This window comes from Cervus elaphus, chromosome 19 (assembly GCF_910594005.1).
Source record: "Cervus elaphus chromosome 19, mCerEla1.1, whole genome shotgun sequence".
Classification (NCBI taxonomy): Eukaryota; Metazoa; Chordata; class Mammalia; order Artiodactyla; family Cervidae; genus Cervus; species Cervus elaphus.
In genome coordinates this window covers 52,113,432-52,141,201 of record NC_057833.1, presented here as the reverse complement: position 1 = coordinate 52,141,201, position 27,770 = coordinate 52,113,432, and the positions used below count along the sequence as shown (strand labels likewise).

Here is a 27,770-nt window from a genome sequence, read left to right as displayed (position 1 = left end):
AGCCGCAGGAGAAGGATGAATGGAGCAGCTGGACCTTCGCATATTGACAGCCGCGAGCGAGTTCTCAAGTTAGGGGGCAGTTTTGAGACACAGCGTCGCGGGCGCCTTCCACACTGTGCTCTGTGAGTGAGGACGCCCGAAGGGAAAGGGAGGAGTTCTGGTTTTGAGGGTGCAGAAGCACAACCCTCTCCAAGTCAAGTTCGAACAGGTCCTCTTATTCTGTGGGAGAATGCGGTGCGCTGTGCAACCCGCTGCCTTATCCGGAAATTGCTAGGGGGGCGGTAGAAGCACGCGGATGGAAGCAGCAGGTGTGGGTAATTCTAAGTGGAGTGATTTAAGGGAGACCAGCAGGGCTTCCCTGGTGACTGAGACGGTAAGGAATAGGCCTGCAAAGCGGGAGACGTGGGTTCCATCCCTAGGTTGGGAAGATCCCTGGAGGAGGAAATGGCAACCCACTCCAGTATTCTTGCCTGGAGAATCCCCATGGACAGAGAAGCCTGGCGGACTACAGTCCATGGGGTCGCAAAGAGTTGGGCACGACTGAGCGACTAAGCACAACAGCAGGTAGAAAGGGACGGTATGTGGGGTAGGTCTGTAGGCGACTATGGATGGAGTCAGAGCTGACTGGTGGACGATTCAGAGGTGGAGAAGAAGGTACAGTTGACCCTTGAACCACGCAGGGGTTAGGAGCGTCGATCTCGCACAGTGGAAAATCCACTTATTGCTGTCTCTGCTTCAGAAACCAGGGAGTCGATACACAACTCACCGGAGGTCCAGAAGCTGAAGCCGTTGGGTAGAATCAGGCTCAAATTCTAGTGTTTTGATTCCATGTGTGTGACCTCTAATGGAACACATACTTCTCCTCACACTTCATTAATTTTAAAGATCTGTAAGATGAAAATACAGGTACTCTTATTTAGTGGGGGAAAATTCCGCATATAAATGGACCTGTGAATCTCAGCCCCATGCGTGCGTGTTACTCAAGGAACAACTGCAGTAAGGGTGACAAGTGGATGGGGGGCAAAGGGAAATGGAAAGGAGAATGCCTTTAGGTTGGTAGGAAAATATTCTTTCCTGTCTTCACTTTTGGTGTCTCTGACTGATGGGAGTTCTTATTTAGTGTATTTCTGGGGAAAGATTCTGGATCATTCTAATCTGTATCTCTTTTGGGCCCCTGATTTCATTCAGTCATTTATCAAATACTGATGATCACAGTATTGAAGGGTGCACTATTAATTTATTAGAAACCTCTTTTGTTGTCTGGAACTAGTTTTGATACATTTTTCTCTTTTATGTTGTTGAGGTAGGAAATAGAACTCTTGCTTTAACAGTTGGATGTTGTACATTCCAGGAAGGAAAGTGTAATATATTATGATTTGGTATGCAATACATTTATTCTTTGCACAGTAGCCCTCATAGAATTATAGAAAGGGAAGGAAACTTTGAAATTATTGAAGCATAACCTTTTATTTTTCTGTGGCAAAATTGTGAAGTAGGTATTTTTTTCACTCCCTCTTACTAGCACTGCCTATCCTTAGTGTCTCATCATACCACCTTTCTTAGTCTTTCTATCCTTAGACTGTTTAGAGATCTTTATGGTTTTTGCTCTGAAGTGTTCCTCACTTCAGTTAAAACTCACATTCTCCAAAAGTTTACTTAAGTTGTACACAATCTAATTACAGTAACTCACAGTGAAGATATGAAGAACCAATAGATTTAACTCTCTAAGGGTATATTTACATTTTATGAAATGGTTTTTTATTACACAAAATTAATATACAGCTGCTAGAATAAATAAGGGAAATATTTGCAAACAGATCTTCAACACTGACCCTTCTTTACCACACTTTGTGGTCCAAGACTTACCACAGTGAGATAGCTAGTGCTAGCTGTATAGTTTCTTTCCTTGAGTCCCATTTTCCAAAAGTATGATATAGTTCTTACCTGGTTTCACCGCATCTTTCTTTCAAATAATAACTTCCCTTGCTTTTGCACTTCTTTCTCAAGTATTCAATAGCCTTAGTATTGATATTAATTTTTATAATTATAAGATTTAAGATTATACAAATATCTTTAAAAATCTGATTTCATGAAACTTGGGCATATATTCTAAGGGTGTAAGCACCAAATTAGATGAATAAGGAAAAGCCTTCTAAAAGATCTTTGCTGGTGCTTCAGAGAATGTACCAATTTATAAAAGTTCCCAAAATGCTGGAATTGTGTCTTCAGAATCAGAGTATCTATGATCCAGTTACAAGAATGAAAATAAACAAAATGACAATAATAACCACAATAAACTCAGATGGTTGAATATACTTTTAGTCCTGTGAAGACATTAGAAAGGTTTTTCTGCACTTAGTTTTATCCTTCTTGAAGCAGACAGAGTCTTTCTAGATTGATTAAAATAAAACTAGTCATTGTCCTTGACGACATGTTCATTTCCCATATGATTCTCACCTTAAGGACTCAGAGTGAGGGATAGAAACTATAGACTTTCATAGAAGCAAGTGGAGTTGGTTTATTTATTTTTTTTAAAGTGGTACATTTTGCCTTCTGAAAACCAAAAGTATTTATTATTTCTTAATAATGCATATCACTACTATGCATAAAGATATATTTTTCTTCAGGGAGATTGAAGAAGAACCTTTTTTCTATTTTTTAAAAAATATATTCATGTTTAAGCTCTGTAATGAACAAAATACACAAAAATAATATATTAATTTCAACTTTTGTATTAAACTATGTAACAACACAATTCACCTTAAATTGCTGAGCTCATCTATAGAACAAAGCAATAAATTCAGCCATTCTATCATTTTTTATTAAAATTATGAAATGCCCTTAAATTCATAAGTATGTGAAAAACATATTTCAGCACCAGTTTTGCATAATGCTCAAAGCTTTTATTCATTCACTAAATGTAAAATTGTTATAACCTTCTAAATGTTTTTAACAGGTAAGGCTGTGAAAGTATAAATTGAAAATATCAGATAGTTTGTAATGGTGGTTCAAATATATTTTAACAAGACATTTATTTAAAACTTTTACTGAAAATTAGTTGCCATATAATACTATGTTGGTTTCATGTGTGCTTTATAATGATTTGACATTAGCATTCATTATGCAATGATAATAATATCTTGTTGTTGTTCATCATTTGATCATGTCCAAACTCTTAGTTAATCCATAGACTGAAGCATGCCAGGCTTCCTTGTCCTTTACCATCTCGTGGAGTTTGTTGAAACTAATGTCCACTGAGTTCAGTGATGCCATCCAACCATCTCATCCTCTCTTGCCCCCTTCTCCTCCTGCCTTCAATCTTTCCCAGCATCAGGGTCTTTTCCAATGAGTCAGTTATTTGCATCAGGTGGCCAAAGTATTGGGGCTTCAGCTTCAGCATCAGTCCTTCCAATGAATATTCAAGACTGATTTCCTTTAGGATTGGCTGGTTGGATCTCCTTGCAGTCCAAGGGACTCTCAAGAGTCTTCTCCAGCACCACAATTTGAATCAATTCTTCATCACTCAGCCTTCTTTATGGTCCAACTCTCACATCCGTATGTGACTACTAGAAAAACCATAACTGACTATATGGACCTTTGTTGGCAAAGTAATGTCTCTGCTTTTTAATAAACTATCTAGGTTTGTCATAGCTTTTCTTCCAAGGAGCAAGGCTCTTTTAATTTCATGGCTACAATCACCATCTGCAGTGATTTTGGAGCCCCCAAAAATAAAGTCTGTCCCTGTTTCCACTGTTTCCCCATCTAGTTGCCATGAAATGATGGGACCAGATGTCATGATCTTAGTTTTCTGAATGTTGGGTTTTAAGCCAACTTTTTCACTCTCCTCTTTCACTTTCATCAAGAGGCTTTTTAGTTCCTCTTCGCTTTCTGCCCTAAGGGTGGTATCATCTGCATATCTAAAGTTGTAGATATTACTCCCAGCAATCTTGATTCCAGCTTGTGATTCATTTAGCCTGGCATTTCACATGATGTATTCTGCATATAAGTTAAATAAATAGGGTGATGAAATACAGCCTTGACATACTTCTTTCTCAATTTTGAACCAGTCCATTGGTACATGGACAATTCTAACTGTTGCTTCTTGACCTACATGCAGGTTTCTCAGGAGGCAGGTAAGGTATACCCATCTCTTTAAGAACTTTCCACAGTTTGTTGTGATCCACACAGTCAAAGGCTTTCACATAGTCAGTGAAGAAGAGGTAGATGTTTTTCTGGAATTCTCTTGCTTTTTCTATGATCCAATGGGTGTTGGCAATTTTAGCTCTGGTCCCTCTACCTTTTCTAAATCTAGGTTGTACATCTGGAAGTTCTTGGTTCATGTACTGTTGAAGCTTAGCTTGAAAGATTTTGAGCATTACATTGCTAGCATGTGAAATGAGTGCATTTGTGCAGTAGTTTGAACATTCTTTGGCATTGCCCTTCTTTGGGTTTGGAATGAAAACTGACTTTTTCCAGTCCTGTGACCACTGCTGTGTTTTCCAAATTGGTAGTAAGTCTAGAAACCATCTATCTCCATACAAAGTTACTACAGTATCATTGACCATGTTCCCATGCTTTATATTATATCCCCATAACTTGTTTATTATGTAACTGGAGGTTTGTGTCTCTTAATCTCCTTCAGGGTGTACCTAATTTGTAACAAATACTCCAATTAATGTTACTGGGGAGAAAGTAGTATTCTACCTTTATGTACTTGGATAATTATTCCTGTTCAATATGCTGAGGTTTTAGAAAAACCTGGATGTGAAATCTGACCTCCACCACCTATATATATAATGCAGGTCTGGGAATATTCTCTGAGCTTTCAGCCTCAGTTTCTTAATGTGAAATGATAATAATGATATCTACATTTCAGAGCATCACAATTAAATAAGATAGTAAAAACATTCTAGAACAGTGTTTGGTACATAGTAGAGGATAAATAGTACTTACCATTATTCTTGAATTGTTATAATAATGTGTATAAGAGGAGTGCAAATAAATGTAATTTATTTAGATTTTCAAAAAGCATTTATCAGGGCTTGGCAATACAATCTATCAAAAAGATAGTCAGGCATGTGTTAGGGAACATGTGACCTGTTATATAAATGAGAAACTAGGAACTTCCCTGACAGTCCAACGGTTAAGACTCTGAGCTTCTAATGCAGGGGGCACAGGTTTAATTCATGGTCAGCAAGCTAAGATCTTATATGCCACATGATGCTGCAAAGGAAAAGAATACACGGGTAGACTAGATGTGGTAGATGTCCTAAAAATATTACCATTCAGCGAGGAAGATGGGCTTCCCTCGTAGCTCAGTTGGTAAAGAATCTGCCTGGAATGCAGGAGACCCGGGTTCGATTCCTGGGTTGGGAAGATCCCCCGGAGAAGGACTTGGCCACCCACTCCAGTATTCTTGCCTGGAGAATTCCATGGACAGGGGGACCTGGCAGTTTGCAGTCCATGGGGTCATAAGAGTCAGACACGACTTAGCAACTAAACCTCCAATGAGGAAGATAGGAGACAAATTAGTAATGTAAGGACTGTCATAAAGGTATACACAGAATATTATGGGAGTACAAAAGAGAGGTAATTCAGCCTGGAGAGGGAGAGGAGACATCAGTAATGCTGTCCTGAAAATGAGTTGAAATTACCCAGGTGAAGGAAAGAGGGAAGGACCTCTTAGGCAGAGAAAAGAAAGGTATGGGCTAAGACAAAGCAACAAGGAACATGTTAAAATTTGAAAAAACTATATATAAGTCACTATTCCAAAGTAAGAAAGAGTGCCTATGAGGACATAGTGGGAGGTAGAAAGGTATTCAGGAGTTAAAGAAGGGCCTATTGTGTAATGCAAAAGAATTTGAATTTTATCCTGTGACTCTTTCAGATAACTGAAATGGAAGAGAATTGTTCAAATTATCACTTGCTAAGAACAAAAAAAAATTTTTTTTCTGCTGGGCATACAATCCTTGAGCTATTATGAATAATAATAGAAATTATATATTCTCAAATTTTGTGGGGTTTTCCCCCTTCATTATAGAACTTTTTAAAATAAGTAGGAGCATTACATTTCTTCACTTTTCTTAATATTGTGGGTATTATGTGGAAGAATTGATTATAGTTTGAGGCATTTAGATTCTCCTATTTTCTTTATCAACTTACTTTCATCATCTTAGTGAAAACACCAAGAAGCTGGAGGCACTCCATAAAATAGAACTTTTACTATTCCTTTAAGAGTACCTTAAGGTACTGGTGGTTCTTTAATAGGGTAGATTTTCTAATTCTCTTTCTTCTAGGTTTTCTTTGGTAGTATCATATAGAAGAAACTAATAATAATGAAGATTCTTAAGTGGGTCATCATTGGGCATTTACAAATCTCTCTTTTTTTATGAACAACTCTCTATGGTTGACTGTATAAAATTTTAAAATGTTGAATTTTGAAAGGAAAAGAGATATTTGACTCTTAAGATTTGTCATTGATCTGTCCAAGTCTGGCCTATGTTTAGTGTTATCTTGTGAGGTACTTTTCTGGGCTTCAGTGAAATAACACACAGGAAACTTCCAGCTACACATCACATTATGCAATGATATATGTCTAGTGGTTGCTAAACAACTTTAGCCCTCAAACTTCAGACTGGGTAAAAGTTCCATATGTGTGATGGCTACTCTGCCACCCTAGATGACCCTATTGGTCAAAGACTCTTCCAAGATGAACCTAGTCTGATTGTTTTCTATGCATTTACTGAGCTCACATGGGAAAATAGCCTACCACTTTCTTGAGACTTCTGCTTATTTTAGGACTAGAGTTCTATTTTAACACCCTATTATAGTTTTACTTTTAAATGAATTAAAATTTTTATCATTGCATAATAAACTTTTTTTAACCCTGTTTTTTGTTTTTGTGATTTTAAGCTTAAATACCACTTTGTTTAATACTAATTTTTCCACCTTTGCTTTCTTTTTGTTTGCAAGTTCACAAAATCTTAGTGTCTCTTGCTTTATTTTTTAACTTACATTGTTTAACTATATCTTTTGTTAACAGTGTATTTTGTGTTTCATTTTTTTCCCCATTTATTTTTATTAGTTGGAGGCTAATTACTTTGCAATATTGTAGTGTTTTTTGCCATACATTGACATGAATCAGCCATGGATTTACATGTGTTCCCCATCCTGATCCCGCCTCCCACCTCCCTCCCCATACCATCCCTCTGGGTCTTCCCAGTGCACCAGCGCTGAGCACTTGTCTCATGCATCCAACCTGGACTGGTGATCTGTTTCACCCTTGATAGTATACTTGTTTCAATGCTATTCTCTCAGAACATTCCACCCTCGCCTTCTCCCACAGAGTCCAAAAGACTGTTCTGTACATCTGTGTCTCTTTTTCTGTTTTGCATATAGGGTTAGCGTTACCATCTTTTAAAATTCCATATATATGCGTTAGTATACTGTATTGGTGTTTATCTTTCTGGCTTACTTCACTCTGTATAATGGGCTCCAGTTTCATCCATCTCATTAGAACTGATTCAAATGAATTCTTTTTAATGACTGAGTATTATTCCATTGTGTATATGTACCACAGCTTCCTTATCCATTCATCTGCTGATGGGCATCTAGGTTGCTTCCAGGTCCTGGCAGTTATAAACAGTCCTGTGATGAATATTGGGGTGCACGTGTCTCTTTCAGATCTGGTTTCCTCAGTGTGTATGCCCAGCAGTGGGATTGCTGGGTCATATGGCAGTTCTATTTCCAGTGTTTTAAGGAATCTCCACACTGTTCTCCATAGTGGCTGTACTAGTTCGCATTCCCACCAACAGTGTAAGAGGGTTCCCTTTTCTCCACACCCTCTCCAGCATTTATTGCTTGTAGACTTTTGAATGGCAGCCATCCTGACTGGCATGTAATGGTACCTCATTGTGGTGTTGATTTGCATTTCTCTGATAATGAGTGATGTTGAGCATCTTTTCATGTGTTTGTTAGCCATCTGTATGTCTTCTTTGGAGAAATGTCTGTTTAGATCTTTGGCCTATTTTTTGATTGGGTCATTTATTTTTCTGGATTTGAGCTGCAGGAGTTGCTTGTATATTTTTGAGATTAATCCTTTGTCTGTTTCTTCATTTGCTATTATTTTCTCCCATTCTGAGGGCTGTCTTTTCACCTTGCTTATAGTTTCCTTTGTTGTGCAAAAGCTTTTAAGTTTAATTAGGTCCCATTTGTTTATTTTTGCTTTTATTTCCATTATTCTGGGAGGTGGGTTTTAGAGGATCCTGCTGTGATTAATTTTGGAGAATGTTTTGCCTAAGTTTTCCTCTAGGAGTTTTATAGTTTCTGGTCTTACATTTAGATCTTTAACCCATTTTGAGTTTATTTTTGTGTATGGTGTTAGAAAGTGTTCTAGTTTCATTCTTTTTTTTTATTTTTTTTGTCATACATTGATATGAATCAGCCATAGATTTACACGTATTCCCCATCCCGATCCCCCCTCCCACCTCCCTCTCCACCCGATTCCTCTGGGTCTTCCCAGTGCACCAGGCCTGAGCACTTGTCTCATGCATCCCACCTGGGCTGGTGATCTGTTTCACCATAAATAGTATACATGCTGTTCTTTTGAAATATCCCACCCTCACATTCTCCCACAGAGTTCAAAAGTCTGTTCTGTATTTCTGTGTCTCTTTTTCCGTTTTGCATATAGGGTTATCGTTACCATCTTTCTAAATTCCATATATATGTGTTAGTATGCTGTAATGTTCTTTATCTTTCTGGCTTACTTCACTCTGCATAAGGGGCTCCAGTTTCATCCATCTCATTAGGACTGATTCAAATGAATTCTTTTTAATGACTGAGTAATATTCCATGGTGTATATGTACCACAGCTTCCTTATCCATTCATCTGCTGATGGGCATCTAGGTTGCTTCCATGTCCTGGCAGTTATAAACAGTGCTGCGATGAACATTGGGGTTACACGTGTCTCTTTCAGATCTGGTTTCCTCAGTGTGTATGCCCAGAAGTGGTATTGCTGGGTCATATGGCAGTTCTATTTCCAGTTTTTTAAGAAATCTCCACACTGTTTTCCATAGCGGCTGTACTAGTTTGCATTCCCACCAACAGTGTAAGAGGGTTCCCTTTTCTCCACACCCTCTCCAGCATTTATTGCTTGTAGATTTTTGGATAGCAGCCATCCTGACTGGTGTGTAATGGTACCTCATTGTGGTTTTGATTTGCATTTCTCTAATAATGAGTGATGTTGAGCATCTTTTCATGTGTTTGTTAGCCATCTGTATGTCTTCTTTGGAGAAATGTCTGTTTAGATCTTTGGCCTATTTTTTGATTGGGTCATTTATTTTTCTGGATTTGAGCTGCAGGAGTTGCTTGTATATTTTTGAGATTAATCCTTTGTTGCTTCATTTGCTATTATTTTCTCCCATTCTGAGGGCTGTCTTTTCACCTTGCTTATAGTTTCCTTTGTAGTGCAAAAGTGTTTAAGTTTCATTAGGTCCCATTTGTTTATTTTTGCTTTTATTTCCAATATTCTGGGAGGTGGGTCATAGAGGATCTTGCTGTGATTTATGTCGGAGAGTGTTTTGCCTATGTTCTCCTCTAGGAGTTTTATAGTTTCTGGTCTGACATTTAGATCTTTAATCCATTTTGAGTTTATTTTTGTGTATGGTGTTAGAAAGTGTTCTAGTTTCATTCTTTTACAAGTGGTTGACCAGTTATCCCAGCACCACTTGTTAAAGAGGTTGTCTTTTTTCCATTGTATATCCTTGCCTCCTTTGTCAAAGATAAGGTTGTCCATAGGTCCGTGGATTTATCTCTGGGCTTTCTATTTTGTTCCATTGATCTATATTTCTGTCTTTGTGCCAGTACCATACTGTCTTGATGACTGTGGCTTTGTAGTATAGTCTGAAGTCAGGCAGGTTGATTCCTCCAGTTCCATTCTTCTTTCTCAAGATTACTTTGGCTATTCGAGGTTTTTTGTATTTCCATACAAATTGTGAGATTCTTTGGTCTAGTTCTGTGAAAAATACCGTTGGTAGCTTGATAGGGATTGCATTGAATCTATAGATTGCTTTGGGTAGAATAGCCATTTTGACAATATTGATTCTTCCAATCCATGAACACGGTATGTTTCTCCATCTGTTTGTGTCCTCTTTGATTTCTTTCATCAGTGTTTTATAGTTTTCTATGTATAGGTCTTTTGTTTCTTTAGGTAGATATACTCCTAAGTATTTTATTCTTTTTGTTGCAATGGTGAATGGTATTGTATCTTTAATTTCTCTTTCTGTTTTTTCATTGTTAGTATATAGGAATGCAAGGGATTTCTGTGTGTTAATTTTATATCCTGCAACTTTACTATATTCATTGATTAGCTCTAGTAATTTTCTGGTAGAGTCTTTAGGGTTTTCTATGTAGAGGATCATGTCATCTGCAAACAGTGAGAGTTTCACTTCTTCTTTTCCTATCTGTATTCCTTTTACTTCTTTTTCTGCTCTGATTGCTGTGGCCAAAACTTCCAACACTATGTTGAATAGTAGTGGTGAGAGTGGGCACCCTTGTCTTGTTCCTGATTTCAGGGAAATGCTTTCAATTTTTCACCATTGAGGGTGATGCTTGCTGTGGGTTTGTCATATATAGCTTTTATTATGTTGAGGTATGTTCCTTCTATTCCTGCTTTTTGGAGAGTTTTAATCATAAATGAGTGTTGAATTTTGTCAAAGGCTTTCTCTGCATCTATTGAGATAATCATATGATTTTTATCTTTCAATTTGTTAATGTGATGTATTACATTGATTGATTTGCAGATATTAAAGAATCCTTGCATTCCTGGGATAAAGCCCACTTGGTCATGGTGTATGATTTTTTTAATATGTTGTTGGATTCTGTTTGCTAGAATTTTGTTAAGGATTTTTGCATCTATGTTCATCAGTGATATTGGCCTGTACTTTTCTTTTTTTTGTGGCATCTTTGTCTGGTTTTGGAATTAGGGTGATGGTGGCCTCATAGAATGAGTTTGGAAGCTTACCTTCATCTGCAATTTTCTGGAAGAGTTTGAGTAAGATAGGTGTTAGCTCTTCTCTAAATTTTTGGTAGAATTCAGCTGTGAAGCCATCTGGTCCTGGGCTTTTGTTTGCTGGAAGATTTTTGATTAGTTTCATTCTTTTACAAGTGGTTGACCAGTTTTCCCAGCAACGCTTTTTAAAGAGATTGTCTTTTTTTCCATTGTATATCCTTGCCTCCTTTGTCGCAGATAAGGTGTCCATAGGTTCGTGGATTTATCTCTGGGCTTTCTATTTTGTTCCATTGATCTATATTTCTCTCTTTGTGCCAGTACCATACTGTCTTGACTGTAGCTTTGTAGTATAGTCTGAAGTCAGGCAGGTTGATTCCTCCAGTTCCATTCTTCTTTCTCAAGATTGCTTTGGCTGTGAGGTTTTTTGTATTTCCATACAAACTGTGAAATTATTTGTTCTAGTTCTGTGAAAAATACCATTGGTAGCTTGATAAAGATTGCATTGAATCTATAGATTGCTTTGGGTAGTATACTCATTTTCACTATATTGAGTCTTCCAGGCCATGAACATGGTATATTTCTCCATCTGTTTGTGTCCTCTTTGATTTCTTTCATCAGTGTTTTATAGTTTTCTATATATAGGTCTTTTGTTTCTTTAGGTAGATTTATTCCTAAGTATTTTATTCTTTTCATTGCAATGGTGGATGGAATTCTTTCCTTAATTTTTCTTTCTGTTTTCTCGTTGTTAGTGTATAAGAATGCAAGGGATTTCTGTGTGTTAATTTTATATCCTGCAACTTTACTATATTCATTGAGTAGCTCTAGTAATTTTCTGGTGGAGTCTTTAGGGTTTTCTATGTAGAGGATCATGTCATCTGCAAACAGTGAGAGTTTTACTTCTTCTTTTCCAATCTGGATTCCTTTTATTTCTTTTTCTGCTCTGATTGCTGTGGCCAAAACTTCCAAAACTATGTTTAGTAGTGGTGAGAGTGGGCATCCTTGTCTTCTTCCTGACTTTAGGGAAAATGCTCTTTTTCACTATTGAGGATAATGTTTACTGTGGGTTTGTCATATATGCCTTTTATTATGTTGAGGTATGTTCCCTCTATGCCTACTTTCTGGAAGGTTTTTATCATAAATGGATGTTAAATTTTGTCAAAGGCTTTCTCTGTGTCTATTGAGACAAACATAAGGTTTTTATTTTTCAATTTGTTAATGTGGTGTATTATGTTGATTGATTTTTGGATATTGAAGAATCCTTGCATCCCTGGAATAAAGCCCACTTGGTCATGATGTATGATCTTTTTAATGTTGTTGGATTCTGTTTGCTAGAATTTTGTTAAGAATTTTTGCATCTATGTTCATCAGTGATATTGTCCTGTAGTTTTCTTTTTTTGTGGCATCTCTGTGTTGTTTTGGTATTAGGGTGATGGTGGCCTCATAGAATGAGTTTGGAAGTTTACTTTCCTCTGCAATTTTCTGGAAGAGTTTGAATAGGATAGGTGTTAGCTCTTCTCTAAATTTTTCGTAGAATTTGGCTGTGAAGCTATCTGGTCCTGGGCTTTTGTTTGTTGGAAGATTTCTGATTACAGTTTCGATTTTTATGCTTGTGATGGGTCTGGTAAGATTTTCTATTTCTTCCTGGTTCAGTTTTGTAAAGTTATACTTTTCTAAGAGTTTGTCCATTTCTTCTAAGTTGTCTGTTTTATTGGCATATAGTTGCTTGTAGTAGTCTCTTATGATCCTTTGTATTTCTGTGTTGTCTGTTGTGATTTCTCCATTTTCATTTCTAATTTTGTTGATTTGATTCTTCTCCCTTTGTTTCTTGATGAGTCTGGCTAATGGCTTGTCAATTTTGTTTATCTTCTCAAAGAACCAGCTTTTAGCTTTGTTGACTTTTGCTATGGTCTCCTTTGTTTCTTTTTCATTTATTTCTGCCCTAGGGCCGCCTGTATTTTAATGCTCAGGGTTATGTTCCTGCATTGCTGGAGAATTATTGTGATATGTCTTGTTCTGGAACTTGTTGGTTCTTGGGTGGAGCTTGGTTTCAGTGTAGGTGTGGAGGCTTTTGGGTGAGCTCTTATCAATTAATGTTCCCTGGAGTCAGGAGTTTTCTGGTGTTCTCAAGTTTTGGAGATAAGCCTCCTGCCTCTGGATTTCAGTCTTCTTCTTACAGTAGCCTCAAGACTTCTCCATCCATACAGCACCAATGATAAAACATCTAGGTTAATGGTGAAAAGATTCTCCACAGTGAGGGACACCCAGAGAAATTCACAGAGTTACATGGAGAAGAGAAGAGGGAGGAGGGAGGTAGAGGTGACCAGGAGGAGAAGACGGGGTAGTCAAAAGGGAAGAGACCAATCTAGCCAGTAATCAGTTCCATGTTTTCCACAGCCTGGAACACCCAGAGAGATTCACAGAGTTAAGTAGAGATGAGAAGTGGGAGGGAGGAGATAGAGGTGACCTGGGGGAGAAAAGCAAGTGTGAAAAGAGAAGGGAGCAGTCAAGCCAGTAATCACACCCCTAAGTAAAAATGGGTACTGATGATTAGATTATTAAAGATACAAAATTGATAACAAATACCAAAAAGCAAAGATTAAAAATCTAGAGGTTAGACTCTCAAAAATACAATATTAAAAATACAAAACAAAATCAATCACAAAAATTATAAATATATATAAATTTGCTTTAAAAATAGGGTCTTTTTTTTTGCAAGGTAATTCAGCTCAGTTCATTTGCTCAGTTGTGTCCAACTCTTTGTGACACCATGAATCAGTGTGCCATGCCTCCCTGTCCATCACCAACTCCTGGAGTTTACTCAAACTCATGTCCATTGAGTCAGTGATGCCATCCAGCCATCTCATCTTCTATCATCCCCTTCTCCTCCTGCCCCCAATCCTTCCCAGCATCAGGGTCTTTTCCAATGAATCAACTCTTTGCATGAGAGGTAGTAGTAGGTTACAAAAATGAAAATTAAAGGAGTAATAAAGAACTTAAAAAAATTTTTTTTTAATTTAAAAATGATAGTATGACAAAACCCACTGGAAAAAAAATAATAATAAAAAAAATTAAAAAAAAATAAATAAATAAAATGATAATGGTAAAAATATGTCTAGGAATTTCTCTGGAGCTGTTGAGGGCAGTTGGGGTCAGTTCAGTTTCAGATAGTTCCTTATTCCAGCTTATACATCTTCTCAAGTTCTATAGGCCCCTTCCAATGCTTAGTCAATTCTTACTACTGGGTTTTAATCTGTTGCACCTGTCACTTCCAGAGTGGTTCCCTCTTCTTTTTTTATTTTGGCTTCCTCTGTTTGCAAGTCTCTTCAGTGTATAATTTCTGCCCTGACACAAGGGGGCAAAGGTGGTCACTTATTTAGGCTCACTTGTTCAGTTGTGTTGTGGGTAGGGAGGAACAGTACAAACAAATATCACTGGTGTGTGTGGGGAGTGCTTGCAGTGTATGGACCACACTGGGTTTGCCCTAGCTCCCAGCACATGTGCCTTCCCAGTCTATACTGCTAAGGTTGCTCTGCAGGGGAACTGTCCAAAGCAGGCCCTGGGTTTTGTGCACCTCCCAGGTCTAAGCTGCTCAGGTTCAGGTTCTCAGGTACTTCACAAAGACATAGATTCAGTTGGGCATGCGTTTTGTGCCCTTCCCAGATCCAAGCAGCTCAGGCAAACAGGTGCTTGGCAAGCGCACTGTCCTATGTGGGCTGTGCATCTTAATCACCTCCCCAGTCTCAGCCACTCAGTTTCCTGGGTGTGCCACAAGAGCACCGTCTCAGGTGTGCCATGAGTCTCCTCTGGGGAGAAGATCTCTGGCTGTGACCCTTCTGGCAAACGTCAACCGTCCAAGATCCCAGGAAGACTTGGTTAGCAACTGGGAGCCTGCTCACAGTTTGGTGGAGAATGCCATCTCTGGGGCCGAGATTGCCCCTTGCCTTCTGGCTCTGGCTGTTGCCCGCCTGCCTCTCTGCCTCCAGCAGGGGAGGGGCCAGTCCACAATGGGCTAGCTTTCCTCTGGTATTTGGTTAATACTTTGTTCTGTGAGCGGGCCAGGCTTGGCTTTAGGTTACAGCTTTTCCCGGGAAAGTTTTCTCTCTCTCTCTCTTTTTTCTCTCTCTGGCTATCCCACAGTTTGGGTTGCTATCTCACATTAGCTCCCTCAGATTGTCCTCAGGGCATTCAGGCTCAGTCCTTACCCTAAGCATGCAACCCTCACCTCCCTGTTTAGCCCCTGCTCATTGGTGGCGCGGATGCAAGCGTCTGGGCTACTTCTCCACTGGGAGTTGCGGTTAGGTGCGTATTCTGTGGACTTTTTTTTTTTTCCTCCCAGTTATGTTGCCCTCTGAGATCCCAAAACTCCCCACAGACCCCCCCCCCCCCTCCAAAGTGAGAAAGTTTCCTGGTGTTTAGAAACTTCCCCTCCTTCACGACTCCTTTTCTGGGAAGGGTCTCCATCCCTAACTCTTTTGTCTCACTTTTTGTGTTTTATATTTTGTCCTACCTCCGTTCGAAAAGAATGGGCTGCCTTTCTTGGTGCCTGGTGTCCTCCTCCACCAACATTCAGAAGTTGTTTTGTGGAAGTTGCTCAGCATTCAAATGATCTTTTGATGAATTTGAGGGGGAGAAAGTGGTCTCCCCATCCTATTCCTCTGTCATCTTAGACCACCCCCCCTCCTGACATATTTTAAAGCACTCCCAGGCATTCACAAATGCTTCTGTATGCAGCTCTAATTGATGAGGATATTTTTCTTTTCACCTAAGTCACATGCTAACCATCACACATTGTAGAATTAATTGTAAGACCTCGTCCATATTTATGTTTTCATGATGGTCTCAAAAATGAATGTATATTCATATTACAATGTCTATTCAAATCTTCTGCCCATTTTGAAAAATTAGATTATTTTACTACTAGAGTTTTAGGAATTCTTTATATATTTTGAATGTAAGTTCTTTATGAGAGACATGCCTTGCAAATATTTTCTCCAAGACTGTGGATTGTATTTTTTCATTCTCTTAAACAGTATAATTTGAAAAGCCAAAGATTTTGATTTTGAATACATGCATTTTATCCATTTATTTTTCTGAATTCTCCTTTTGATGCCACATTGAAAATATATTTGTCTAAAGGAAGGTCAGTCTCTTGTGGGTCACTGCTCCTTTTTCCTGGCTCCTGGTACACACAAGGTTTTGCTTGTGCCCTCCAAGAGTCTGTTTCCCCAGTCCTTTGTAAGTTCTGGCAGCTCTATGGTGGGGTTAATGGCGACCTCCTCCAAGAGGGCTTATGCCATACCCAGGTCTGCTGCACCCTGAGCCTGTGCCCCTGTGGCAGGCCACTGCTGGCCTGTACCTCCACAGAAGACACTCAAACACAATGCTGGTTCAGTCTTTGTGCCAGTGGTGTCTCTGGGTCCTGCTGCATACAAGGTTTGTTTGAGCCCTCCAAGCATCTCTGGTGGGTATGGCGTTTGATTCTAAACATGATTTCGCCCCTCCTACCATCTCGCTGGGGCTTCTCCTTTGCCCTTGAGTGTGAGGTATCTTTTTTTTTTTAGTGGGATCCAACATTCTCCTGTTGGCATTTGTTCAGCAACGAATTGTAATTTTGAAGTTCTTGCAGGAGAAGATGGGTGCACGTCCTTCTACTCCGCCATCTTGTAGTCCTATCAAAGTGGAGATAGTAACCTTCTCCTACAGCCTACAAGCACAGCTGACTGACACAGACTTGCCCGTGAGTCTCCAGGAGTCTATGGCAGAGGCATGGGCCTGCGGTGGCTTGCTGCAGTGTCAGGGGTACTGAGTGCAGCAGTGCATTCATGGGACCTTTTGAAAGAGGTTGCCATTATTTTCATTACCTCCACCATAGTTTGGCCTCAGGTCAAACAACAGGGAGGGAACACAGCCTTGCCCATCAACATAAAATTTACTGAGCATGGCCTCACCCATCAGAACAAGACCCAGTTTCCCCATCAGCCAGTCTCTCCCATCAGGAAGCTTTCATAAGTCTCTTATACTTATCCATCAGAGGGCAGACAGGATGAAAACCACAATCACAGAAAACTAACCAAACTGATCGCATGGACCACAGCCTTGTCTAACTTGATGAAACTGTGAGCCGTGCTGTGTATGGCCACCCAAGACAGATGGGTCATGGTGGAGAGTTCTGATAAAACATGGTCCACTGGAGAAAGGAATGGCAAACCACTTCAGTATTCTTGCCTTGAGAACCCTAGGAGCAGTATGAAAAGGCCAAAAGACAGGACACTGAAAGATGAACTCCCAGGTCGGTTCGGTTCAGTTCAGTTCATTTCAGTCGCTCAGTCATGTCTGACTGTTTGTGACCCCATAAATCGCAGCACACCAGGCCTCCCTGTCCATCACCAACTCCCAGAGTTTACTCAAACCCATTTCCATCGAGTCGGTGTTGCCATCCAACCATCTCATCCTCTGTCGTCCCCTTCTCCTCCTGCCCCCAATCCGTCCCAGCAACAGGGTCTTTTCCAATGAGTCAACTCTTCACATGAGGTGGCCAAAATACTGGAGTTTCAGCTTCAGCATCAGTCCTTCCAATGAACACCCAGGACTGATCTCCTTTAGGATAGGTGCCCGATATTGCTACTGGAGATCAGTGGAGAAGTAACTCCAGAAAGAATGAAGAGACGGAGCCAAAGCAAAAACAACACCCAGTTGTGGATGTGACTGCTGATAGAAGTAAAGTCCAATGCTATAAAGGGCAATATTGCATAGGAACCTGGATGTTAGGTCCATAAATCAAGGCAAATTGGAAGTGGTCAAACAGGAGATGGCAAGAGTGAATGTCAACATTTTAGGAATCAGTGAACTAAAATGGACTGGAATGGGTGAATTTAACTCAGATGACCATTATTTTTTCTTCTTTTTTTCCGTTTATTTTTATTAGTTGGAGGCTAATTACTTTACAGTATTGTAGTGGTTTTTGCCATACATTGACATGAATCAGCCGTGGATTTACATGTGTTCCCCATCCCAATCCCCCTTCCCACCTCCCTCTCCATCCCATCCCTCTGGGTCTTCCCAGTGTACCAGCCCTGAGTACTTGTCTCATGCATCCAACTCAGATGACCATTATATCTACTACTGTGGGCAAGAGTCCCTTAGAAGAATTGGAGTAGCCATCATAGTCAACAAAAGAGTCCAAAATGCAGTACTTGGATGCACTCTCAAAACTGACAGTATGATCTCTGTTCATTTCCAAGGCAAACCATTCAATATCATGGTAATCCAAGTCTATGCCCTAAACAGTAATGCTGAAGAACCTGAAGCTGAACGGTTCTATGAAGACCTATAAGACCTTATAGAACTAACACCCCAAATAGATGTCCTTTTCATGATAAGGGATGGGAATGCAAAAGTAGGAAGTCAAGAAACACTTGGATTGACAGGCAAATTTGGCCTTGGAGTACAGAATGAAGCAGAGCAAAAGCTAATAGAGTTCTGCCAAGAGAATGCACTGGTCATAGCAAACACCGTCTTCCAACAACACAAGAGAAGACTCTACACATGGACATCACCAGATGTCAATACTGAAATCAGGTTGATTATATTCTTTGCAGCCAAAGATGGAGAAGCTCTATGCAGTAAGCAAAAAAAGACCAGGAGCTAACTGTGGCTCAGATCATGAACTCTTTATTGCCAAATTAAGACTTAAATTGAAGAAAGTAGGGAAAACCACCAGACTATTCAGGTATGACCTAAATCAAATCCCTTACAATTGTCATAATCATATTCCTGGTGGCTCAGAATGAAAAGCATCTGCCTGCAGTACAGGAGACCCAGGTTCGATCCCTGGGTCAGGAAGATCCCTTGGAGAAGGAAACAGCAACCCACTCCAGTACTCTTGCCTGGTAAGTCCCATGGATGGAGGACACTGGTAGGCTACAGTCCACGGGGTCACAAAGAGTCAAACACGACTGAGCAATTTCACTTTATTCTTTTCTTTCTACGATTATACAGTGGAAGTGACAAATAGATTCAAGAGATTAGATCTGATAGAGTGCCTGATGAACTATGAATGGAGGTTCGTGACATTGTACAGGAGGTGGAGCAAGACCATCCCCAAGAAAAAGAAATGCAAAAAGGCAAAATGGTTGCCTGAGGAGGCCTTTCAAATAGCTGAGAAAAAAAGAGGCACTAAAGGCAAAGGAGAAAAGGAAAGATATAGCCATTTGAATGCAGAGTTCCAAAGAATAGCAAGGAGAGATAAGAAAGCCTTCCTCACTGATCAATGCAAAGAAATGGAGGAAAACAGTAGAATGGAAAGGACTAGAGATCTCTTCAAGAAAATTAGAAATACCAAGAGAACATTTCGTGCAAAGATGGGCACAGTAAAGGACAGAAATGGTATGGACCTAACAGAAGCAGAAGATATTAAGAAGAGGTCGCAAGAATACACAGAAGAACTAAACAAAAAAGATCTTCATGGTCCAGATAACCAAGATGGTGTGATCACTCACCTAGAGTCAGACATCCTGGAATGTGAAGTCAAGTGGGCCTTAGGAAGCATCACTATGAACAAAGTTAGTGGAGGTGATGGAATTCCAGTTGAGTTATTTTAATCCTCAAAGATGATGCTGTGAAACTGATGCACTCAATATGTCAGCAAATCTGGAAAACTCAGCAGTGCTCAGAGGACTGGAAAAAGTCAGTTTTGATTCCAATCCCAAAGAAAGACAATGCCAAAGAATGCTCAAACTACTGCACAATTGCACTCATCTCACATGCTAGCAAAGTAATGCTCAAATTCTCCAAGCAAGGCTTCAACAGTATGTGAACTGTGAACTTCCAGATGTTTATGCTGGTTTTAGAAAAGGCAGAGGAACCAGAGATGAAATTGTCAACATCTGTTGGAGCATTGAAAAAGCAAGAGAGGTCCAGAAAAACATCTACTTCTGCTTTATTGGCTACGTCAAAGCCTTAGACTGTGTGGATCACAACAAATTGGAAAATTCTTAAAGAGATAGGAATACCAGACCACCTGACCTGCCTCCTGAGAAATCTGTATGCAGGTCAAGAAGAAAGTTAGAACTGGACATGGAACAGCAGACTTGTTCCAAATCAGGAAAGGAGTACGTCAAGGCTGTATATTATCACCCTGCTTATTTAACTTATGTGCAGAGTACATCATGTGAAATGCCGGGCTGAATGAAGCACAAGCTGGAATCAAGATTGCTGGGAAAATGATCAATTACCTCATATATGCAGATGACACCACCCTTATGGCAGAAAGTGAAGAGGAACTAAAGAGCTTCCTGATGAAAGTGAAAGAGGAGAGTGAAAAAGCTGGCTTAAAATTCAACATTCAAAACACGAAGATCATGGCAACCTGTCCCATCACTTCATGACAAATAGATGGGGAAACAATGGAAACAGTAAGAGACTATTTTTGGGGGCTCCAAAATCACTGCAGATGGTGACTGCAGCCATGAAATTAAAAATGGTTACTCCTTGGAAGAAAAGCTATGGTCAACCTAGATAGCATATTAAAAAGCAGAGAGATTACTTTGCCAACAAAGGTCTGTCTAGTCAAAGCTGTGGTTTTTCCAGTAGTCATGTATGGATGTGAGAGTTGGACTAATAAAAAAAGCTAAGTGCCGAAGAATTGATGCTTTTGAACTGTGATTTTGGAGAAGACTCTTGAGAGTCCCTTGGACAGCAAGGAGAGCCAACCAGTCTATCCTAAAGGAAATCAGTCCTGAAATTTCATTGGAAAGACTGATGCTGAAGCTGAAACTCCAAATACTTTGGTCACCTGATGTGAAGAACTGACTCACTGGAAATGACCCTGATGCTGGGAAAGATTGAAGGTGGGAAGAGAAGAGGACAGCAGAGGATGAGATAGTTGGATGGCATCACTCATTTGATGGACATGAGTTTGAGTAAGCTCTGGGAGTTGGTGATGGACAGGGAAGCCTGGCATGTTGCAGTCCATGGGTCACAAAGAATGGGACACAGCCAAGTGACTGAACTGATCTGAGAGGAAGGTCACAGTAGCAAATAGTAGCAAAGGTTCATTCATGTATTCTTTTAGAAGTTTTATAGCTTACATTTAGATCCTGGCTTAATTTTGAGTTGATTTTTGTGTATGATACATGGTATGTGTCAAAATTGCATGGGATATTGAATTACTCCACCACCATTTGTTGAAAAACTGTCTTTTCTCATGTATTTGCCCCTTTGTGAAAAAAACAAAACAAAACAACCCAGCTCTCCATAAATGTGTGCATCTGTTTCTGGACTTTTTATTCTAGCACATTGATCTACTTGTTTATCTTTATGCCAACACCATACTGTCTTGCTAGTTTTATAATAATTTTTGAAATCAAGAAGTTTTACTCCTACAACTTTTTTCCTTTCTTACAAAATTGTTTTGGGTATTCTAGGACTCTTCTATTTTCACATAAATTTTAGAATTAGCTTCTCAATTTCTTTAAAAGCCTGTTGAAATTTTTATTGGGATTACATTGAATCCATAAATCAATTTGTGTAAAATTGACGTCTTAAAAATATTGAGTGTTCTGCACAGAAATCCCTTGCAATCCTATATGCTAACAATGAGAAAACAGAAAGAGAAATTAAGGAAACAATACCATTCACCATTGCAACAAAAAGAATAAAATACCTAGGAGTATATCTACCTAAAGAAACGAAAGACCTATATATAGAAAACTATAAAACACTGATGAAAGAAATCAAAGAGGACACAAATAGATGGAGAAATATACCATGCTCATGGCCTGGAAGACTCAATATAGTGAAAATGAGTATATTACCCAAAGCAATCTATAGATTCAATGCAATCCCTATCAAGCTACCAATGCTATTCTTCACAGAACTAGAACAAATAATTTCACAGTTTGTATGGAAATACAAAAAACCTCAAATAGCCAAAGCAATCTTGAGAAAGAACAATGGAACTGGAGGAATCAATCTGCCTGACTTCAGGCTCTACTACAAAGCCACAGTCATCAAGACAGTATGGTACTGGCACAAGACAGAAATATAGATCAATGGAACAGAATAGAAAGCCCAGAGATAAATCCACGAACCTATGGGCACCTTATCTTTGACAAAGGAGGCAAGGATATACAATGGAAAAAAGAAAATCTCTTTAACAAGTGGTGCTGGGAAAACTGGTCAACCACTTGTGAAAGAATGAAACTAGAACACTTTCTAACACCATACACAAAAATAAACTCAAAATGGATTAAAGATCTAAATGTAAGACCAGAAACTATAAAACTCCTAGAGGAGAACATAGGCAAAACACTCTCCAAAATTAATCACAGCAGGGTCCTCTATGATCCACCTCCCAGAATATTGGAAATAAAAGCAAAAATAAACAAATGGGACCTAATTATATTTAAAAGCTTTTGTACAACAAAGGAAACTATAAGCAAGGTGAAAAGACAGCCCTCAGAATGGGAGAAAATAATAGCAAATGAAGCAACAGACAAAGGATTAATCTCAAAAATATACAAGCAACTCCTGCAGCTCAAATCCAGAAAAATAAATGACCCAATCAAAAAATAGGCCAAAGATCTAAACAGACATTTCTCCAAAGAAGACATACAGATGGCTAACAAACACATGAAAAGATGCTCAACATCACTCATTGTCAGAGAAATGCAAATCAACACCACAATGAGGTACCATTACATGCCAGTCAGGATGGCTGCCATTCAAAAGTCTACAAGCAATAAATGCTGGAGAGGGTGTGGAGAAAAGGGAACCCTCTTACACTGTTGGTGGGAATGCGAACTAGTACAGCCACTATGGAGAACAGTGTGGAGATTCCTTAAAACACTGGAAATAGAACTGCCATATGACCCAGCAATCCCACTGCTGGGCATACACACTGAGGAAACCAGATCTGAAAGAGACACGTGCTCCCCAATATTCATCGCAGGACTGTTTATAACTGCCAGGACCTGGAAGCAACCTAGATGCCCATCAGCAGACAAATGGATAAGGAAGCTGTGGTACATATACACAATGGAATAATACTCAGTCATTAAAAAGAATTCATTTGAATCAGTTCTAATGAGATGGATGAAACTGGAGCCCATTATACAGAGTGAAGTAAGCCAGAAAGATAAAGACCATTACAGGATACTAACACATATATGTGGAAGTTAAAAAGATGGTAACGCTAACCCTATATGCAAAACAGAAAAAGAGACACAGATGTACAGAACAGTCTTTTGGACTCTGTGGGAGAAGGCGAGGGTGGAATGTTCTGAGAGAATAGCATTGAAACAAGTATACTATCAAGGGTGAAACAGATCACCAGCCCAGGTTGGATGCATGAGACAAGTGTTCAGGGCTGGTGCACTGGGGAGACCCAGAGGGATGGTATGGTGAGGGAGGCGGGAGGGGGGATTGGGAAGAGGAACACATGTAAATCCATGGTTGATTCATGTCAATGTATGGCAAAAACCACTACAATATTGTAAAGTCATTAGCCTCCAACTAATAAAAATAAAATTTAAAAAATCTAAAAAAATAAAAATAAAACTATTGAGTGTTCTGATCTATGAAAACCGTATCTCTCTCCCTTTTTTTATCTTTAATTTCTGTCACAACTGCTTTATGGTTTTCAGCATACAGGTGTATCAAATATTTTATCAGAATTATCTGTAACTATGTAATTTTTGGAACTATTATAAATTCTCTTGTTTATATAATTTTAATTTCTAATTTCTGGTACATAGACTGAGTTTTGTATATTGTTTCTGTATATTTAACCTTGCTAAACTCACTATTCTTGTGATTTACTGTAGATACCATCAGGTTTTCTACATTTACAATCATGTTATCTGTGAACAGTGACAATTTTACCTCTCCCTTTCCAAACTGATGGCTTTTATTTCTTTTTCCTGACTTATGACACCAATTAGAACCTTCATTACAACATTGACTAGAGATGATCAAAGTGGAAAATCTCTTGTTTCTGATGCTAGAGGGAAAATACTCAGTTCTTCACAATTATGTATGATTTCAGTGGTAGCCTTTTCCTAGATGTCCTTTATCAGGTTAATTTAATTTTCTATTAGAGTTTCTATCAAGAATTACTGTTGAAATTTCTGCTGTTTTGTGATGTGTTTTAATTTTTCATTTTTAATATAGTGAATTATGTGGATTGATTTTTGAAAGTTTGTATTTCTTGGAAAACCCCACTTAGTCTTGATGTATTAGCCTTTTAATAGCATTTCTCAACCTCAGTAATATTGGCCTTTGAAATTGGACAGTTCTTTGTCAGGGGCTGTCTTGTGCATTGTAGAGTGTTTAGCAGCCTCTCTAGCTTCTACCCACTAGATGTTAGTATCACTACTTGTCCCCAGTTATGACAACCAAAGATGTCTCTACACGTTGCCAGATGTCTCCCTAGGTGACAAAATCATAGCTGGTTGAAACCCGCTGGTATATATTATTAAATTTGATTTGCTAAAATTGTGTTTAAAGTTTTTGGGTCTGTGTTTATACGGGTTATTGGGTGTTTGGTTTGTTAATGTCTCTGTTGGATTTTGCATCAGTAACTCTGGCCCTAAGGCATGATCTAGAAAGTATTCTTTCCTCTTTAATTATACAGAAGAGTTTCTATCAAACTCCTATTATTTCTTCCTTAAATAACTGGTAGAATTCACTAGTGAAATCATCTATTTCTGGAGATTTACGTGGAGAGTTTTAACTATAACCTACGTTTTTTAGAAGATTTGGATATTCAAGTTATTTGTTTATTCTTGAATGAACCTTAGTAGCTTGTGCCTTTCAAGTAAATGATCCATTTCATCTGATTTATTGAGTAAATGGACATAAAGTACCTCACAATGTTCCTTCCTAATCACTTATTGCTGTAATATCTGTAGTGCTGTCACCTCTTTCACTCCTGATATTAGTGACTTATATCTAGTATCATTTTTTCTTGATAAACCTGGTTGAGTTTTATCAACATTATCTATCTCAAGCTATCAATTTATGATTCATTTATTTTCACTTTTTTCTGTTGTCTTGTTTTTTGCTTTTACTGTTTTTCCTTCTGCTTGCTTTAGTTTTCTTTGCTCTTTCTCTAGCTTAAGGCACAGCTTAATTCCTTTAAGACCTCCTTTTTCCACCAATGTAATTATTTAATGTTTTAAATTTCTCTCCTAACTGTACTTTATTTGCACAGAATTTGATAAGTTCTGTTTTCATTTTCCTTCAATTAGAAATATTTTCTGAAAATTTTTTCATTTCTTCCTTGACCATGGGTTTTTTTAGAAGAGTGTTTTCTTCTCAAGTACTTGAAGATTATCTAGCTTCCATTCATAAATTTTAAATTTTGTTTTGGTAAAGAACATATTCTGTATAAATTCAATGTTTTAAAATGTAATGTGGGACAAAATGACATAACCTTACCTATTTCTTCTCTTCCCTATGAAGTAAAGCTATAAACCCTGGAAATAATGCAAAGGATAATCAAAAGAGAACTCTGAAAGATGTAAAGAGGAAGGTAATTTGGTTAGAGATCCCATGAAGGGCTATAGGAGTAATAGCATAGTCGGGCATCTTATAACCTCCCCCTTCAGAGGATGACAGTTCATGCCCAGGATGTCCTGACCCCTAACTTAGCTACAGAAGGCATCTCAGATAGGCTTATCCTTCTCTCTGATTGAAAGGGATATATAGCAACAGGCTAGTGCAGACAAGTATTGCTACCAAAATACACACACACACAGAATGGGAACTATATGAGGTTATATGTTAATTAACTTGATTATGGCAATCATTTCACAATGTATACATAAATCAAAGCATCATGTTGTGTATTTTTGATATGTGCAAGTTCTTTTGCCAATTATACCTCAATAAAACTGACAAAATTCATCTCTCTATATTGTATTACATGTATTTGTGTTACGTGCACTGGGGGAATAAGAAAAGAATTGTAGGATGGTTTCTATCAAAATAGATTTTAATTTCACAGTTTAAATGTCCATATTCTTTTTATATTTTGAGTTAACATGTGTATTTAAGTATAATGGTATAAGTAAATATGGTATTTAAACTTAGATATTGCCCATGTCTTTTACTTTTCATAATCCAAACATTGGATATAGCTTGTTTTGATGGTAGAGGAGCCTTTTATTTGAGGGGAGGTGGTATCCATGGAGTATGTAGAGTTTCCCAGGTGGCTCAGTGGTAAAGAACCCACTTGCCAATGCAGGAGATGCAGGTTCAATTCCTGGGTTGGGAAGATCCCCTGGAGAAGAAAATGGCAACCCACTCCAGTATTCTTGCCTGGAAAATTCCCTGGACAGAGGAGACTAGCGGTCTACAGTCCATGGGGTAGCAAAGAGCTGAGCACAGCTTAGTGACTGAGCACACATGCACATGGACTATGTATGTTGTCCACAGAACAGGGAAAAATAAGTACTACCAGAGAAGAGCTGGGAAAGAAAGGTTTGGGTCCAGAGATGCAATCAATTTTTGCTACAAAAGTTGCCATTTTGAAAAAATTATTGGTTAAGTAGTGACAAAGACCACACTCAAGCTCTAACAATAGGTGAGGTGGTTGTCAGAATCAAGAATGCTGGTTTTGAAGCAGAATTTTAAAACATATGATCACAAGAAAGTGTTAAGAATGGTTATTCTTGGAGAGTAGGGTTAAAAGAACTTGAGGGTAGGAAGAGGGATTATACATTAAATGCTATGAAAGTATGTTTAGTCTTATTTATTCCTCAACAAGTTCATTAGGAACTGACACATTTACATTTTTATTATATTTATTTAATATTTATAGTTAGTGATATTTATTTAACCTAACTATTAACTTGTTTAATTTTCAGAACTGAAAGCAGAAGTAGTCTAATGGACCAGATGAGTAGTTGTGATAGTTCATCAGATTCCAAAAGTTCATCACCTTCAAGCAGTGAGAATAGTGCCAGTGATTCAGAAGGTGAAGAATGCACATCCTCTCCTTCTGATCCAGGGAACTATGTCTGAGAACACCCTATGCATGTCTACTTTGCCACAATGCAGGATTCCTGAGAGAGTGGCTCATCAGAATAAACATCATGACAACAATGGCCTGATGAATGCTCTAAGTAAGTATACATAAGCATGAGTAATTGAAAAACTAAGAATTCACAGTGGAGCCATACTGTTATGGTCTAAAATTTGGATAAGGAGAAAGATTTCTTTTTTTTATTCATCTAACAGTATTCACCATTACCTTATTAAATTATTCATTTTCTTTTGACTCTGACATAATGCCTTACTGGCTTTTCTCTTATCTTTCTAGATTCTTTTCTGCCTTTTCTTTGCTGGTTTATAATCTTCTACTCAGTCATTAGAGCTAGTGTTTCTCCAAGCTTAATTCTAGGTCTTGTTTTCTTTTTATTCTATTTTCTTTCCTCAGGTAATCTCCATATTCCAGTTACAATCAACACTTACATATAGGTAACTTATAAATTTTGCATCTCTGACCCAATAAATTTTGCGTCTCTGACCCACACCTCTGAGCTGTAGATACAGAAGTCCTACACATCTCTTATTAAAAGGTATTTAAAATTCACCTTGTAAAAAACCAGGCTATAATCTATGGCTAACTGTGCTTCCTCCCAGTGAAAGGCAGGATTCATCTAATTATGCAAACCAGAGATGTGTGGGACTTACGTGTCTACAACTCAGAGGTGTAGGTCAGAGATGCAAAATTTATAAGTATTTGAGTATTTATAA

General features: G+C 38.5%; 1 protein-coding gene across 1 annotated transcript; it reads left to right on the top strand.

Annotated features, from left to right (window-relative positions):
• Positions 1-27,136, top strand: LOC122675637 (ELL-associated factor 2-like). The gene is made up of 2 exons (XM_043874609.1): positions 1-122; positions 26,879-27,136. The coding sequence occupies exons 1-2, from the start codon at positions 16-18 to the stop codon at positions 27,033-27,035; spliced, it is 264 nt and encodes an 87-aa protein (XP_043730544.1). The 5' UTR covers positions 1-15; the 3' UTR covers positions 27,036-27,136.
• The last annotated feature ends 634 nt before the right edge of the window (positions 27,137-27,770 follow it).

Coding starts and splice junctions, on each gene's coding strand:
- LOC122675637 (XM_043874609.1), top strand. CDS start 16: ATGAATGGAGCAGCTGGACCTTCGCATATTGACAGCCGCGAGCGAGTT. Junction 123..26,878: donor CGCCTTCCACACTGTGCTCT/GTGAGTGAGGAC, acceptor TTTAATTTTCAG/AACTGAAAGCAGAAGTAGTC.